The 19766-nt window shown below is 36.6% G+C and overlaps 1 protein-coding gene across 3 annotated transcripts in view; it reads left to right on the top strand.

The window, feature by feature from the left end:
* LOC120624561 (disintegrin and metalloproteinase domain-containing protein 11) overlaps positions 1–19766 on the top strand; it is a 305939-nt gene that overhangs the window by 49551 nt on the left and 236622 nt on the right. For all 3 annotated transcript variants that reach the window (XM_039891194.1, XM_039891193.1, XM_039891195.1), the window contains exon 4: positions 10089–10139. In XM_039891194.1, the coding sequence (XP_039747128.1) occupies positions 10089–10139 (51 nt within the window). The remainder of the gene's footprint in view (positions 1–10088; positions 10140–19766) is intronic.

Genomic DNA, 19766 nt, shown 5'->3' with positions numbered 1-19766 from the left:
GTAAGTAACAGTGAAAGAAATACATTTGTAACGGCTGACACGTCGATAGCAATAGCGTATACTGGCTGTTTTACATCCTTGTTGGATAACTTTTCTGTGAGTTTATAACAGTTGATAATCTTACGAAAAAAAATATCCAGAAGGCGCTTATGAATTCGGATGTTTCTTTTTCAAGCCGTCATGTATAGACAGATTCTAAAGATTCGTTTGTTCGATAAGGATTTATCCCGAAATGGTTCCATTTAAATTTAATATAGATCTGATGAAGAGTTTCGGAGACAGAAATTGGAATTTATAAAAATGTGATCGCTAATCTCACCATTATTTGCATTATATACTCTCTACATAACATCACGTATGTACATTCAAGGGGTTACGCGGATGTATCCAGTGTATACTCTGTATACACACATTTTCCACCGAACTTAGTAATTGCATATTTTTTGCGACGTTTATTTCTTTCTTTTAAATTTTCTCCCTAGTTTAATTTAGGACTTCTTTGATCAGGTTGCGTTTGAAATTTTTCAGGGTTCGTTCTGAACCCGCAACGCTGCTCCCATTAGTGTTGACGGGTAGCAACGGTTGTTATTTACTATCACATGCTCATTTTATAATTTGATGTCGACAATATTTGTTACTATTGTGTTTTGCCAAATGATTATCTAGAGTACACTTCACACATTCAGAAATATTCTAATCTAAAGTTTAGTGTTTTAAAAGAGGGTTTCCTAATTTTGTCTGACTATTTTTACGTGATATGAAATATCATTTAACTGCTTTTTATAGTTGAATAATATAAAGACAGGCTGATTTTTGGCACAAAGCATCATCCTTGCTATTAACTGTGTAATCACCTTAATCGGATGCGTAGCGATTTAGGTGATTCCTAGAGAAAAAAACGTTTCACGAACTCTTATTTGATGTCTCACGATGTTATGACGCCGTCTTATGTTTCGTCCACGATTCAGCGTATTGTTAAGTAATATAAAAAGTAAATATAAATTTCTAATAACCCAAACGTAAATTTGATAATACAAACACAAAATACTAATATAAAAATAAAACAACCATAGACAAGTTATTTAAATGAATTGCCTAGTAAAAATCAATTAGTGAAAGGTAAATGTATGCTGAGCAATTTTTTTATTTTATAGATTAATATAATAATAACTTTCCAATTTCAGAAAATAATTATTACCAATAACGAAATTGTCAGTGCTCAAATGTAATAGGTAGTAGATTATTGTTTTATTAACAATATTTCCAATTGAAATGGGCGTTCCATTATTATTTAGGAAGTATTAACCATTAAATACAGATCCACAATTTATATTATCATAATACCTGCTGTAATATTATTCAAAATCGCTAGTAAATACAATAGATTCCTGCCAAATTACTATTTTGGGAATAGGTAAATCCTATAATACGAGCAATCCACGAAATTATCTTTTCATGCATACCATCAAATTGTTACCTGAAACAAATATATTGAAACTGTTACAGTTTCAACATTTCCAAATAATATTAAATACAAATTTTTTATTCTATTATCATCTATCTAATACCTAATTATTAAGACTATTAACGAGCCTTTACACACTAAATGAATTGCCGTAAGTAGCAGAGGGGTTTGTTATTCCGCGGGATATACTTAATACTCAAGCATCGTCATGTTTTGGAAATACTACCGAAATACTAGACCATCTTTCATCCAGGTTTATTATAAAAAACACTATGATGTGGAACGCACTTCCAGACTCTGTGTTGCCACATACAACTACAGGGAATTGAGGCAACGTTAATCATTTTATCAACCGATAGACGTCCACAGCTGGACATAGGTCTTTTTTAGGGAGTCCACAAACCCGTGGAATTTGGAACTCCCTAAAAAAACTCCCAAAACTTGGATGCAACGGCTACCTGCGACGCGCTCAATGTCGTCTGTCCACCTCGTTGGGGGTCGACCAATGCTGCGCATACCAGTGCGGGGATGCCATTCTAGCACCTTGGGACCCCAACGTCCATCCTTTCTCCGAACAATGTGCCCCGTCCATTGCCACTTCAGCACAACCGCGAACCAGCTAGCAGCGCCCCTCCCCCGAGACCCTAAAATTACTCGACCTTACCCTCTACGAATCACCGAAGGCGCACGGGGAACACAGGGTGCACCTGCCAACCCGAGGACTTATCTCCGACGCGTAATGGATTCCCCGCATCCATTGCCCGGCATCAAGGGGGCAGGTGGCGTTCATGAGCAAGACTCCTGCGCCCGATACTCGTACGAATGAATAACCTAACCTAACCTAGACCTCATCTTTGCTTCCCATCAAGCATGATAGGTAAGCTTCAAGGTTAAGTTAAAGCTTGAACATATCTTTTTACATTATAGCTAAATCCCAGCTACACTGTTCAGACATACCGACAGACAAATTCTTCTGTTCCTTTCTTTAGATTCAATTGAATTCATTAAAATTAAAATTCTCCTTTCCACTCTAACTAAGTGTAAAGATTACACTGGGAATGCTAATGCCAATAAATAGTCTAAAGGTAGGGGCTTTTGAGAGGCTATGTGTGTCTTTTGATATACTTATTTTCTGCACAGCATTTTGGATTGTGTAGACTGGAGTCAAATCACCCTGGCATGGTTTCCGTCTATAGGATCAATGACGTATGGTCTTATTTATGTGCAAACAACCCCGATATTCGCTATGTCACCCATATGATAAACTCGTAGAAGCCTCGAAGGAGGATCCTAAGAGCCTTAGAACACATCATCAGACAGAGCGTCTCCACCACAAGTAATTCCGTGCCTTTTGAGCATAAAGCCGTCTGACGTATGAACCCGTTTAAGACAAAGGGCATCACATGGGATATAATATGAAAATCTCGCCTTTGATCTGCAGTCGAGTCAGATCTGAGGGGTGTTTTATATTTGATGTGGATGTGGATAAGGCAAATTTATTCCGTGCAAATAACTTTTTTGAGATATATAAATGACGGAGTAATAACAGTTGAAGTCATAATGTAATACCAGTTATTTTTTTAGGATAAGCAAATCTTATGACGTTTACAAGCTTTTACAAGAGGCTATTTGTATGGCGCAAAGTCTTTAGTTCGATTCACTGGTTGAGTCTTTAGGCTTTAAGATATTTCTGTTAGGATTTTTTTAAATGACAAGTTATACAATTGGTATTGTCTATCCCGTTTATTGTCAACTCAGAATTAAGAACATACAGAAACCGTGTACATGACTTATATTGAGGCATCAAAAACCACTCCACTTTAGAATGGTTTCTCGAACAAACTTTTACTCATTTCATACCATTGACAGTAATTATTTTACCTCTAATGTTCTAAAACTTCACATGAAATGGGAAAATGGGAAAAAAAATATGAGCTAGCAACATTCCGCTGGTGTGTGAGTGGTTTTTGGGCACAATGCCCTGGATACAATAATAGCTGTATGAGGATTCTGTATTTTCTTAATTCAATGATTGGAAAGTAGTACATACGTCAAGCCATCGTCCCCAGTTGTAATCACTTACGCATTGGAGTACCATGGGATAAAGCTCTTAATACTTCTCTCCTATAATAGAAGAGGCTTTGCCAAGCTGTGAGACGATCAAACCTGTATACAAACCTGAATATATAGCACTCTTGTATAACTTTAAGCTCTATAAAAGCTGCTAAAATAGATGCTGAAGGTTGAACTAGGTACGAGGAACTCATCGTAGTGAGGAGTCTAACAAATTGCTCACGAGATATCAATTCGTTTGAGACAAAGGGCATCGAATGGGATATAATATGAAAATCTCGCCGTTTGATCTGCAGCCGAGGCAGATCTGAGGGGCGCTTTATATTTGATGTGGCTGTAGATATAGGAACTGTATTCCGTGCAAATATCTTTTTTTTTTTTTCTTTTGATGGATATAAACGGCTTTGTAGGTATCCGATGTAATAACACTTCATTTTGTGGTACATCCAAATTTTATACAAAATGTTATTATTTTATCGAATAATGGTAAAGTGTGGTTTTTGTCCTTCGAACATGCAGCAAAGGATCACGTTTTGGCATCGATATAGGTTAACAAATAGTGGTTCGGGCTTCACTTTCAGGGGACCGAGTTCGAATCACAGCACGCATTAACTTTTGTATGTTACGTGCGTCTTAAATATATGAATAAAGATATTTACTACGACAATATACACATCGCCATCTAGCCCCAAAGTAAGCGTAGCTTGTGTTATGAATTATGATACTAAGATAACTGATGAATATTTTTATGAACAATATACATAAATACTTATAATATACAAATAAACACCCAGACACTGAAAATCGTTCATGTTCATCACACAAAGATTTTCCAGTTGTGGGAAAACACACAGCCACACTCAGAAAGCAGGGTCGTTACCCACTGCGCCAATCGGCTGTCAAAATCCGTCTTAAAAAATTACAATATCACTTGCTTCAACGGTGAAGGAAAACATCGTGAGGTAACCTGCTCTAAGGCAGTTCTCAAAAATATTCTCAAGGCGTGTGGAGTTCACCAATCCCCACTGGGCCAGCGCTGTGGACTAAAGCCTAAACCCTTCACATCGTGAGACCTGTCCCTCTAGTGGGCCGGTAATTGATTGGTATGAAGATCATGTTTATAGGTTTCTTCTGGACAGAATTTCCATTGTTTAATATAAATGACATTTCAAAAGTATCAGCGTATCAAAAATGCCTGTAAAGTAAAACTTGATGAAATACTTGTTTGTGTAAGTATTAAGGGTTCTGTTGTCACGTGGAAATGTTACCGCATGATTTGCCAAACATAAAGTCATGCAGCGTTGATTTTTAGCTGGAACCCAATCGAGGTCACGCCACGGATATAATGATTCCGGAGCTGTTTTTTTATAAATCTAATTAGAAAATTTAATGTTATGAAAATTAAGCTTAATGCTCTGTACTCCGCGAAAAGCAGGAGAACCTTTATGGTATAATTTATAATTTCTTTAACCCTCACACCAAACAGATCGTCGGCAATGTACCCCTACGCAAGTTTCGCTCTGAAACCGGACTTTATGAATAATTTTTAAGTCAAACTAAAACTACTTAAAAATTATTCGTTGTAAAGTTAACAAGGAGTATAAAGATTGAAGAAATTTTTAATTACACCATACCGATTCTTCTGCTTTTCGCGGAGCATAGCAAATTATGCTTTATTTTCATAATATATCCTGGAATTCCGCAAGGTAACGCCTGCTTCCATCCAATATTTAATCTTGAAAGTAATAAATAGTTAAAGACACACACACAATACAACTTTACGAACAATAAAACAAAGTCATATGTAGTAAACATGCATATTATAGGAGAAAAAAGCAATTAAATTTACACATTTGTAATGTATTATTAAACTCTTTATTTGTATACCACAACATTTAAAATATAACAAAAACAGAAACATCGAAAGAAGTAGTAATACAAAAGGCGGCCTTATCGCTTAATAGCGATCTCTGCCAGGCAACCTTAGAATTAGGAAAAAAAAAAGAAGAGGAGAATAGACTGCTGTAATGGTCTTAACAAACATATTTTTATGCATTTGCAATAAATTCCAAACTCTGTAACTCTGCTAAACCAATTGTATTATTAATCACTCTAAAATGCCCCACATTAGTATCTAAATTGCACCAGAAGCCAGTCCGGGTCACTATTTTTATTTAAAAAGTAAAAAACTCTTTTAGCATCCAAATAAAATAATCCATACTTTGGGAAACCAATATATTTTGATGAAACTTTACTGTTTGCCATATTAAAGTAAATATGAGCCAACCAAAAATGAATGTATAGCTAAAACAATTTTGTATATTTATTTAGGAGCTCTTTTAGAATACTAACGTGAACCTACGTGAATATATCGCAGTTCCAATAAAATTAAATCCATGCATTACTTACATAAACTTTATAACTTCCTTTTTTTGGAGTCGGTAAAATAAACTAGGTACCCAAATTTTACAATCTAAGTTTTTATACCTAATAAAATGAGGTTTTACCAAAGTCTAATTCCAATAATAATTGCCATTACAGTAAATGGAATAAATACATTTGAGTCAGTTTTTCTTTACATTGTACAAGTAATTTTCCCAGCGAAATTAAATTAAAAGGCACGATTTTTCCATTATATCTTATTACTTTTATTCCTCAGCCCGAGTGTGCCGATCCAATTTCAATATACTTTTGTCAAAGTGGAACGACTGGTGCGTTTTTTTTGGTTTCACCAGAATTCATAACATTTTGATGTTTTAGTAGTCGCTATTTTAGTAAACTCGCATTGGCACAGCATCGTGGACCTGCACTCTATATATCTGCCTCTTTCTAATCAGATGGTTTACATATAACTAGTAATGGGAAATCTCACAATTCACTGTCGTTTTAGCTACGCAAAGCTCTTTCCATCGCCCGTAGACTATATACTTTATTATTGTCATATGGGCGTCACTGGCAACACACTCTTTTTTAAGGCTTTGGTTTTCAGCCACCCCAGGGATTTTGGATGCAAGAAAAAAAAACTTATAGAAAATCCTAAATGCAATGTCATCATCATCATTATGAAAACGATTGATGTCCCACAGCTGGACATGGATCTTTTGTAGGTAGTTCCAAATACCACGGTCTTGTGACGCTTGGGTCCAGCAGCTCCCTGCGACTAGTTTTAATATCATCTGTCAACCTCGTCGGAGGTCAACCAACGCTGCGTTTACCGGTGCGAGGTCGACATTCCAGCAATTTGGGACCCCTATGTCCATCGGTTCTCCGAGCTATGTACTCCGCCCATTGCCACTTCAGCTTCGCGACTCGTTAAGCTATGTTAGTAACTCTGGTTTTTTTACGGATCTCCTCATCCCTGATTTGTTAACGTGGAGATACTTCAAGCATAGCTCTCTTCATCGCCTGCTAAGTGACCCTGAGCTTTCTTATAAGACCCATAGTCAGTAACTACGTGTCGGAGCCTTAAGTCATTACTAGCTACACGCACTGTTCGAAAACTGTATTCAGGCACTGAGGTATTAATGACAAGATGTCACGGATGCTTCCGCATGTGAGTTAGATTCTGCGGTTCACCTTTTTATCGAAATTATACCTACCTTGATCTTGTGGTAGAGGCAAACGTATTCGTCGTGAATTTTACAATTTTAAGATGTTGGACATAATCTTCGTCTGACTCTCGTTCATTCATGGGCCCACCTGTATTCATTGTATCAGCTTTTTTTTATTCCACTTTCAGTTTGCTGTGCCCAACGTCGGGCAGTTAAAGACTTATTACAAATATAGATAGGTAGAAAATTTACAATGGCTCAATAATCGAAAAGGGATCACAAAACAGCACGTTTCGTAACTATTTGTTCTCAATTTGGTAAACAGATAAGCGATGGAAAAAACATGGTATATCTAAATCCGTTGAGATCGTAACGGGACACGCTTTATTCCACTCCAGAGCTTCGGTATATGATACATGATAATAACGTAGCTGGTCTGCTTATTTCTGCACTTTAGGTTCACACTCATACCTACAGCGGTGAAACCAGACGTCGGTGCTAACTGTATGAAGTGGTAAATAGCTATTGGAACGCATGTCTTGAAGTTTCAAATTCTTTTGTTTAGTTGTAAGTTATCATTCCATCGTAAGTGGTTTGCTACCATATACTGACTTGCCAAAATCGTTTATTAAATGGTGCCAGCAGCGTCCTAGTCTAGCCATTTGTCACTATTAATCTAGCCATAATCTAGCTCGTTTGTATTATTCAGTTATTTGCTCTACTACTACCATATTACTATTTAACTACTTACCTGTACCCTATGCTACTACACGCGGAATAAAGCAATAATTAGCATGAAACCGTATCGAAATAAATCTTACACGTGTAAAACAAGCTAAAAGGTAGGCTTTCAGTGGGTAAGCCTTTTTTTTCCTTCTACCTTGAAGAGGAAATTGGATACTTTATTACTCCCTTTTTTCTCGGTAAACCCTTTTTGATACAGGAATAACTTTCGGTAGATGTCGTCTAAATTAACTTCAAAAATGGAAAAAAACAAATTATTTCCGCGTAACGAACCCCTTTGAAAGTAATAATTTAATTTCCCAATACAGGAAGGAGTGCTTTACAAAAAAAGAACAGCTGCCTTTGTTTACCAGGTTTTTTCCTGCCATTACCATTGTATTCGAAACGAATTAGGAATGCTTATTTATATTGATAATAATTATTGACTATTACCTTGTCCTTTTATTTGATACTAGCTGTTGCCCACGACTTCGTCTGGGTTTGTTTTTTGATGTGACATTAAATTTAGTTGTAGTTCTAAAAAAAATTTGTATCGCTAAGCCTTAAATAAGGGGTTTGCTGCTGTCCGCTGAAAAGGTCTGTCCTCTATCTCCAACCACAGTTTGGGCAAAATTAAACACTTATACCTCTATAGTACAAAAATAATTATTTAAATCGGTTATAATTTGTCGGAGTTATGGTGTAAAATCGTCAAACACTCATGGGAGAGGGGCTCCCAAAGGAACCGAGCTTAATGTCGGGATAAAAAGTATCCTATATTACTTCTAACACTTCCAAGATTATGTGTACAAAGTTTCATGAGAATCGGTTTAGTAGTTTTTGCGTGAAAGCGTAACAAACAAACTTACATTCACATTTATAATATTAGTAGGGATATCTACGTAATTTATCTTAAAGATTAAAGACACTTTTGGTTGACCTTTCGGGGACAGTGATAAACGCTCTGGCCTCATAGACTGATGGTCCCGAAGTTAGGATTTTATAATTTCTAGATTTTCTCTAACCTGGCCTGGTAACCAGCAGTAGCGGCCATAGCGTTACTCTTTTTATAAATAGTAAGGAAAGTGATATTAAATTCCTTTAAACGCACATAAGACTGCAAAGATTGAGATGCGTGCCTGGGATCGAACTTTGCACTCCCGAAAGGGAGGCTGCGTGAACCACTAGGCTATCAACTCCCAGAGCATCCTAATCTATGCTGATGGTAACTATCGAGGGGGTTTAGCTAGTAGTAATTCCAAATAACAGAATCTCTCAGATAATAAGGTGCCTCAAGCTCTATGGTATAAATGGCAAAAAATAAAGCTTGTCTTTGGCACATTTTTATCTGCGTTCTCCTAATGAGTAAAGTGTAGTTTTTTCTACTATAATTTAAAATCATAACAATCATCGCTTTACGGTTTCGGAAATATGTTATGTTATTTCAAAACTACCTTGCACAGGTAATAATATCTTCGCGCGACTACCCTTATTGAATTCGCAACAACTTAGCAACTTTTACAAAGGGAAATGGTGGTTTGCAACTTTGTCTCTATAAAGGCGAAACTATTTGACGTCGGATAATTTATGCTAGTCCCGCAAACTATCAAGATATGACAAGAATCGAGGTTGAACTTTGTCAAAAACAACGAGGGCTTCGCAGTTCCGAGCCAAATACGTTTATCATTTTCTCTATCTCAGTTCAGATGTTAATTCGCCTATTGTTGGATCTTTGTTTGATGTGGCATACTGAAATGCCCTGTGCTTAACAGTTAGCGGCGTTTCTACGTTTTTTAGTTAACTATATTGTAGCAAATAGTGTGCGTCAAAAAAGAGCGGTGAAAGACTGGTAGTTAAGACTACAGTCTTCCAATTCAGGGGATAGAGTTATATAGTTTCTTATTTTACGGAGCTATGAGCGTTTTAAACAATTAAATATCACGTGCTTTAACGGTGGCGGAAAACATCGTGAGGAAACCTAAGAGTTCTCCGTAATGTTATAAAAGGTTTGTGAAACCTACCAATCTGTATTTAACCAGCATGGTGTACTTAGGTCTAATATTCCTTGACTGCGATTGTACAAACTATATAATATTTTTCCTTAAAAAGGGTATTTTTTTTTCGTATGGAATGAACATATTGTTTTGATCATTACAGAAACTTGGTGCATTATTTCTGCAACTGCACTGTACGTGCAAAAAAGTGCAACATAACTACCTAGCTTATAAGCATTTTTATTGAAATTCTAAAGATTTCTTTCATCACTTTTGTTACAGGGTCGTGGATTTGGTTCAGACTACCAGCAAGGGACAAGAATGCGTGCTAGGGTAAGTTTATATGTATTAAAAATTAAAAAGTTTATAAAATCTAAGTCGAAGAAAATTACTTACTTCTTATTTATAAAGTCTTGTAAAACAAATAATGGGGAAAAGTTAAACTTTATATAAGTGGTATTTAGGAAAGGTATTTATAAACAAAAATCTTAACGTACTTTATTCTAAAAGTCATTGACAAATTATAATCATACTAAAAATTATATAAGTATAATAAACATTTAGCTTGATTAATTACTCTGTAAAGACAACTGAACATCTCCGTTATCGGAGCGAAACTTGCATAGAGAGTGAATGTAGGTCTACAGGATGGTTCGTATTAAAAAAAAATTTAGAAAAATTTCTGTCTGCTTTTTGTGGATTACAGTAGTAGTTATTTTAATATCATCGGATAATCCTGTGTAACAAGAGGATTTAATAACGAAACTGTCTTCTATAATCTCTTATTTAATTTATACCACCTTGCTTATTTTTGCCGCTAAGCAGCATTGTTGCAATGCTGTGTTACGGTCTGAAGGGTGTGGATGCCGGAGTAATTACAGGCACATGAAACTTTCTTATGGGCTTCATAAGAAGGCTCAGAGTCACGCAGCGGGCGATGTAGAGCGCTATGCTATATGTATCTCTACGTGATTAAATCAGAAATGAGGAGATCCGTAGAAGAACCAGAGTTACCGACATAGCTCAACGAGTCGCTAAGCGGGGCATATAGCTCGGAGAAAGGATTAGCGATGGGGTCCCAAGGGACTGAAATGGTAGCACTGTCGCACTGGTAACCGCAGCGTTGATCGGTCCCCAACGAGGTAGGCAGACGACATCAAGTGCGTCGCAGGTAGCCGTTGTACCCAAGCTTCTCAAAACCGTGGAATTTGGAACTCCCTACAAAAGACCTGTGTCCAACAATGGACGACGAAGTGTTGCTGTCTTTGTAGGCATTCATTTTCCTGTAGGCCATCTACTTGGTCGTTAAATTATTGCTATAAAAACATAATGCACATCACAGCATTTTATTTAAATAATGTACCATCAGGTCACAGCATAGAACCTAGCTTTTGCGTGGGTACCAAAACGTTAGCATCTAGTCATGAGATCGCATCAAACGCTTCAAAATACATGTTAAGCAATGTAACACATGTTTCCGAAACCCGGCTAAACGTAATCTGGCTTGCTCTGGCAACATAACGCGGCCGCACGATGTCACGCGGGAGCCACAAATCGTCTTGGCAACAGGAGAAGCAAAATGTAACAAATTGGCTGCGGTGCGAAATGAGTCAACTGCCGGCTTAATTATTCAAGATTAAAGGCACTCGTGCTAATGCGGTAGCAAGTGTACCGTCACCGGCGTACTTGTTACCCCTTAATTGTATTGAAGAATGATTTTAAGTTGAAAATTCCTGCTGTGTACTCTACAAATAGTAGCAGCAGATCTTTTTGTTTAGAGGTAGAGTTTGTTGTTCTCGTCCGGGGAAGTACCGCCATACTTATTTCTGTCACTATTGCTGCTTGCAGCTTATTTTGCAGCTTTCTAAAGGGTAGGTAAGCAGGTACTGAACATTCTAGAGAAAATAAATCAGTTTGTCCTTTATTGATCATAGAATTTTCATATATGCACTAAACTCTGGTAAAGTGTAGTGTGTAGGTAGGCATCAGTATCTACGCTAGTGCATTAGGAAATTCCTGTAAACTAGTCGTAAGTTAGAAATAAATAAATAAATAAATAAATAAATAAACAGTAGTAGTACGTTCCTCGGAGCCCTGCGCAATAACTTTTCGCATCTCGTGAATGGTTCTTACCTATTCTAAGACGTCATATGCGAGTATTCAAATTAAAGATGTCAGTTGGGATGTTACAATAGAAGCGTAAGTAATAAATAGTTATAAGCCTACCCAGCCACAATGTTCAGTAATAGTGGAGTGTGGCTTTGTTTATCATGTAAAAAGTATTTTATTAGTAGTAGTTCTTTTGTGACAGAGCTGTTCCGGGTATTGCGTAGTACCTTGCTTATTTTTGCCGTCAAGCAGTATTCTTGCAATGCTGTGTTCTGGTCTGAAGAGTGTGGTTGCCGGATCAATTCCAGGCACACGAGGCTTAACCAGGATCTCTGGTCTGGTCTGGTGGGAGACTATGGATGTGGCTGGTTAGCATTAAACCGACAAAGAAGTGCCTCGCTGCCACACAATAAAGCGTTCTAGTACGATGTCATTTAGAAACCGCTACTACTATCTTTGCCTGCATGCATAACTTATCACGAGGTGAAATTAATCGGCCAGTCATAAGGCTAACCTGTAGTGAAATACAAGAAAAAAAACACTAAATGCCACCTAAAACTTACCTTAGTATTAAATTTAAAACTTGTGCCATTTTTTTGAGCATTTTTAACCTTTATGTGGTTTTATATTATACAAGGTTGAAGTTACTCTATCTCTCACAAAACAGAAAAATTCTAAAGATTGTTAAACTTTAAAATGATGTTGGAAAAGAGCAATCTGCTGAGTTTCTTGCCGGTTCTTCTGTGAAATCTGCCTTCCGAACCGGTGGTAGAGTCACTAGAAACAGACTGACTTGACGTTTCAAACGTGCTTATTAATTAGGCCTACTTGAAACAAATGAATTTTGAATTTTGAATTAGGCTAGTAGGTTAGGTGCATGCCATAATTAGTTTACGCTTAAATGATAATCTTCTAATACTAGATTATGTTATCATATTTATGTATTATCCGATTACTTGCATCACACGGCTGAATTCACTAATAACATAGCAATCAAGGCAGGTCTCAATAGCCTAATTAAATCAATGAGATAACATCTCTGGCCTGACTATTCCTTGGAGGTTAATGAGCAATTTGCTCTCTTAGCAATTTGCATTTATTAACTGTTTCTGTAATAGAGCACGTAAAACCATCGTTTTCGGTTAACAACACTAATATGTGTTAATAGTCTTGAAGGCCCACCAACTTACATTTGAAACTATAACCAATTCGATTTCAGTCCATCCCCCATTCGGCTCATGAGTATTGAACAACATCATCATCAGATCCACTACAGGGTTTCTCAGCATGAGAAAGGTTCGAACCGTAATCGCTGGCTAGGTGCAGATTAGTAAACTTCACACGCCATTGAAAATATTATGTAAAACTCTAAGGCATGCAAGCTTCCTAAAGATATTTTCTTTCACCGACTAACGAATAGTTAGAACTCAACCCGAAAGGGAGGTCGACGTCGTTGCTGTAAGGTACACCTTTTAACTAACAGTGTGCCATATCGACTCGCCGTGTACGTACATCTTTACTCCACGGAGGTTGGCTTGCTAGTGCCCACCACCGCATGGCCCGCGATGTGCTCACTGGAGACGACAGATGTCATCATACCAACCCATTACTGGCCCACTACAGGGCACGTGTCTCCTCCCACAATGAGGATAGGTTAAGGTTAAGGTTAGTCCACCACGCTGGCCCAGTGCGGATTGGTGGTCTGCTCACACCTTTGAAAACATTATGTAGAACTCTTAGGCATGCAGGTTTCCTCACGATGTTTTCCTTCACCGTTGAAGGAAGTGATATTTGAATTACATAAAACGTACATAACTTAGAAAGGTGTGTGCTGTAATTCGAAGTCAGAACTCCGAAAGTATAATCGAGCTTCTTTCCACTGGGCTCTCACCGCTTATTGACAGATGTACTTATACATAAATAAATAATACATATTTGTATAAAATACTAGCTGTTGCCCGCGACTTCGTCTGCCTTTGATTTTGTTTTTTGATATGGCATTATACGTAGTCGGAGATCTCAAAAGTTCTGTCCTCTATCTCCAACCACAGTTTGGGTAAAAGTAAACACATATACCTCTGTAGTACTAAAATAATTATTTAAATCGGATACAATTTTTCGGATTTATGGTGTAAAATCGTCAAACACTCATCCCCTCTCCCAAAGGAACCGAGCTTAATGTCGGGATAGAAAGTATCCTATATTATTTCTAACACTTCCAAGAACATGTGTACAAAGTTTCATGAGGATCGGTTTACTAGTTTTTGCGTGAAAGCGTAACCAACAAACTTACATTGACATTTATAATATTAAGTACGGATTAATCAAATACTTATTGATAAATTCTTAAAGATAATGTAGTTTACACACTACACTTATAACTAGACTATCAACCAATCAACGCTTCATAAAACACTAAAACTGTACCGCGCTATCTTGCTCCAACATCATGCATCAAGTTAACCTAATTGACCAAAGGAAACTCATTAAGTCCGTTCTCTTCACCACTTTGCATACAATTTATGACGAGGATTTAATTCATCGCGCGCCTTCGCAGTAAATTACACCTGACAACACCCAGCACGTGTGGATAGTTACATACTTGCCTTGCCTTTTGTGCCTCGCCACAGTCTCACACTAATATCACCCTTAAATCAAATAACACAAAGGCCCATACAGTTTGAATGCTCCAAAAACAAGCCTCTAATAATGAGAGATTGGTTACATGCTGAATTAATTTGTCCCCAAAGAAGCTACGCTCCATCGGCCAAGGTAGCTTTTACGGAGCGACTATTCTGTTATCGCGTTATGAACTCTATTAATGTGTTTGTTAAGCTGAGTTTTAATTGAATCTGTTTGGAGCTTCAGGCTTAATATTGCCCGTGTATCAGCTTCGATATACAATATACCGGTTGTTAGTATTCGACGGTGCGTCGCCGCTTAAGCCTCTATGTCTCGGTCTGGAATTGACGAAGCAATTTATAGATACGTGCCGCACAGTTAGGTCGGCTGCAGGGTTCATGCATGAATGCACATTGCGTGGAATCAAAACAGCTGCTGTATCCACAGAATGTTACTGCACAATCTAGTGGGTATTGGGACCGACCAAATTAATACAACAGACGTGACACTTGGAGGATAGGTTCGATATATGAAACAATAAAGTCAAATTTATAAAAAAAACATAGTCCATAACTAAATGCCTTTGTAAAGCTCAATCACGGATCAAGAAGAAACATTGGACATTGGATTTTTATTCCGGACAAGCACCCAGGATGCTCTTCGTTGAGATTTAAAAAAACACTATAAGTTTGAGTTAAGATTTTGTTTTGACTTTTTCAAAAATACTTCTAACGAAAATTTACAGTAGGTATCTAGTATACCAAAAATAATGTATATACGTGAAAAGAAGATTATTTTTGTTATGTTCGATTTTATTTAAGCAACTAAAAATGGAAATGTAAATATGCAAATTATGACATCGAATCTGGCTTTTAGCTAAACCATGCGCAAGTGGATAAATTTGTTACAGTTAAAGTCGCAGAAAGAAAATTAAAATATTAAATAAAGAAGATCTGTATGGATGGTTCAGTTACTGCAAGTAACTTCATATCAACTCCTCACTCAATAAAACTACAAATGTCCCAAGAACAAACGACGAGAGAGAACCAAGCTTGAGAGCCCTCTCCATCTTAATTACGTCTTCTACGTGATCGGCGAGCGCGACGTAATTATTTCTCCCTTCACGTCATTTTCCTATTATTGGGAAAAAAATAAGCGGAGAAAAATTCAATCACTGCATCTATTGCGTGTAAAAGCGGCCTTGGAAGCAATGGAGGGAATCTGTGATAACAAGAAGCAATATTCGCAAGGACGATAAATAATTAAAAAATATTAAAGTGTTTATTAGGACCGACAATTAGGTAAAGCATGGGTCGGTTATAAAAAAGAAGGAGGACTGTGTTTTTTTTTAATATTTGTCACACGATTACTCCGGCAATTATACACCGACTTTTATGGTTCTATTTTGTTTGGTATGTTATAAACTTCAGAGGGTGTCTTTTTAATTTGGTGAAGATTTATTGCAGGATTCCTGGAAAAATCGACTGAACTTTTTAAATGTTATAGGAACAAGCGAGAAATGCATATTTCCTACAACATTTTTAAGTCGGTGCCAAGTAAAATGTAGATAATTATTGGTACTTTCCATTCTACTACAAATGTTATACATAGTAGGTAATTTTCTACATTTAACTTGGCACGGACTAAAAAATGTGGTAGGTATTTTTTGCCTTTTTGTTGTCAAAAACGGTTGACAAAGTCGGTTCTTTTTGTAATTTTTTTTTTTACAAAGTTGGATTTTTTTTATAATACACAATTAAATTTTTTTACGAGAGTAGGATATAGACTAAGCTTTGGCAAGAAAGAATAAGTTAAGTTAAGTTTTCACATAAAATATTTGAAATTGCATTAACAATGTATCCTAATTTTGAAGTTGACTGACAAACGGACGTGGCAAGACTAATGGACAGAATGCAATTACAATCTGTAGATGCTTTTGTTGGAACAACCCGTGGGATATTCAATCAAAGCGTGTATGACGTGAATAAATTCGATCGAGGAGGCGCTATTATACCGGATACCGTAATTAAGGCTCTGAAAGGAGTTCGTTGGCCGTTTTCGATATGCCCACAATATCCGATGAGGTATAGTTATTTAATATTATTGAGTAAGTTGATAGGATATTGTATTATTTGGTTAATTGTGTAAAGAATATCATTGCCACAAAATAAATGAAGCTTAGGCTATAATTTTATATGGATCTAATCTTACGTAGATTTTCTGCTATCCAGTGAGATAGAGAAATTTTCCTCGGTGCCTAAAAATTCAAATTCAAATTCATTTATTTCAAGTAGGCCTACTTTATAAGCACTTTTGAAACGTCAAGTATGTACGTTTGTAGTGACTCTACCACCGGTTCGGAAAGCAGATTCACTGAGAAGAGCCGGCAAGAAACTCAGTAGTTGCTCTTTTCCAACATCAACATTTACCTATGACATTAACCTATGACCATCTCTAGTATGCAAGCTAAAAGCTTAAAGGCAAAAGTCAAAGCAATTAAAGTCGATATTTCTTGAAAGTTAAGATACTTTTCTTTAAACCTTTAATCCTTTATGGTGTTACCTGATGCCATAATTCGTAGATATAACCTTTAAAATGTCCGGAAAAGAGGGACTTCCATTTTAATTTTTATTCGCTTTTCACCCGATTGGGAGTATTATTTTTCAAATCTTTAATACACGTGATGTTTCTCACACCAATAAACATACAAATACAAATTTCTTGGATATAACGTAAACAAATTCATTAAACCTGTTATCCTTTAAATAAAAAAAAGAATCCTTGCATAAAGTCCTAAACAGTGCTCAAAGAGTACTACCAAAATTCCAACATTCTACGTTGCGTTTGTAGGTTTTTTGTCAGGATTATAGAAGATGAAAATTTGATGGATCCGCACTACGAATTCGGAATCAGAATAGCTTAACTTAGCTTAACAGAAAAACTTCATATGTGCCTGAGATAGGCCTTAACGAATAAAGAATTTTTGAAAAAGAATTTTTGAATTTACGAATTTGAACTTTTGGAAATGTGGCACTGGACTTCGGACCGTGGTAATTCCTTAATGAGACGAGCAACCATCGCTTCAGACGCTTGAAACGACGCCAGCATTCTTTTGAAGTTTAAGGGGATTGAGCGCAAAAGTATTCTATAACGAAAATGTTTTTTTCTTTGAAAGCACAGATTATTTACATCTCTGTACCCTTAGTACAAGATTTGTTCGCTCAAAATCGAGAACTCGTTGGTGTGTCATACCTCAGTGGTGGTCCCATTTTAATCTGGTGAAGATCTATTGGAGAGATCCTGGAAAAATCGATGGAATTCTTTAAATGTTATAGAGATTAGTGCATTATTTTTAAATTACTATTTAGTCATTTCGAACTGGTTTGGTTTAAGGATGGCTACAGACAACATACAATAATGAATATAATACTTGCGCTTGCGATTATGGTACATTATATTGGGTAAGCAATTTATGCTCGTGACAACAAAGGAGTTGATGGTGAAGTGCCGGGAGAAAACCCCGACTATTATCGCACCAGATTCGGGAAAGAAAATGTCTTGTAGAAGGTTATGAGCAGTTGACATTTGACTATTATAACTTAGATATAATTGCAAACTTACCAACTAAAAGAACCTTTGTTTTTAGTTTTTTACAAGAAAGAGAAACTCATATTTATACCTTACAACGTTTAATCATTTTAGCATCTCTAATTAAAACATAGCACATTATAAACTCAAACATCAATCTATCTGAACTTATATCACACTTTCAACTAACTTCTTCAATCTTCCCTTCACACTTCTGTCTGTACCCTTGTTTACTTCTATTTTCCCGCCATTTTAGATGACCTTCCTTCTTGATCTGGGTTCCTGTCATTTTGAATTCCTACTCCACACCCTACACCACAGATTATGCATAATTTTCACCAGTCTGGACGAAGATAACTTTTTTTATTAAACCATACGTACATAAAAAGGCAGATTTGCTAACACAACGTCGGTTGTTTTGTTTTGTCGGTATTTTTTTTATAAATGCTCAAATTTGCCTTAAATTCTTAAAAATCTGAATTACAGGATTTGCGACTCTAAAACCAGATACATTAGGCTCTTTTTACTTTTGCGGTACAGAATTTAATATTTGAGAACGACTTCTCGATTGCAGGCAAATCTTGTACTAGGGGTACAGATGAAGTTATACGTCACGATGAGATCCTCAGCGTGTAATGTGCGTGGATTGTATGAATTAATGGAGCAGCTCGCGGTCGCATTGTGGAGCCTGCTCATTGCGCGCGTAATGTGGGGGAAAACGATCCTGTCGGTCCTCTACAGGGAATCATGTCTTCACATCGCATTCTGCTGCTAAATACCTATGAGTTATTATTGAATCTATAATCGGTCAAGTAATCTAGGTACTAAGATGACTAATGAATGTTTTTATGAGTAATATACACAAACTTTTTTCAGTTTGTGGGAATAGAACCCACAGCCTTGGACATAGAAAACAGGGTCACTGCCCACTGCACCAAATGCCGTCTAAAAGTAATATGCCCGGGGAATTCAAAAAAATAGCCTAAGTTACCCATGCAAGGCTTCACAACTAAGGCAAACGTTGTATAGACATGGTTCCCGCAAGACTTAAAAAAAACTTAAAGATAAAAACCGACTGGTAAAGAGTGTAACACTAATTAAAAAGTAAGGAATTCTTTACAACACTTTCAAGTTGGTGTCAAGTAAAATTTGAAAATTACTAGGTACTCTCTTTATATATGCTTTGCGAAGAGTAAATATTACAAAGTATAAACTTTGTAATTTTTATGTTTTAATTTGCACCGACTTAAATATGTTGTACGTTCATGTCATCTTAAAATGAATAATTCCCATGTCTATAAAATACATAAGTAACATCAATCTTAATACGACGAAGAAGGTAAATTAAAATTAACTAAATAATTATTTAGTTTAGTTCCCTCGTAGCTTTAGTTTTAAGTTTACGAATGTGGTTATCGCCATCATCTCACTACCGTGTAATTCTTATGTACGCATCAAAAGTGCCACCCGTGAGCCCACTTGAATAAAGATATTTTTGACTTTGACTTTATTTGATTCATCACAGCCATTAGCCACACACTCAAAAAAAGAGGAGTAAGACTTTATCAGTATGAAATTGGCCATACTGTAGGGTCACGGGCTACGCATGTTCAACCGATCCTGAACAAATACTGACCGGTA

Source organism: Pararge aegeria, chromosome 6, assembly GCF_905163445.1.
Source record: "Pararge aegeria chromosome 6, ilParAegt1.1, whole genome shotgun sequence".
Taxonomy (NCBI): domain Eukaryota; kingdom Metazoa; phylum Arthropoda; class Insecta; order Lepidoptera; family Nymphalidae; genus Pararge; species Pararge aegeria.
This window is presented reverse-complemented; position numbering and strand designations above follow the sequence as displayed.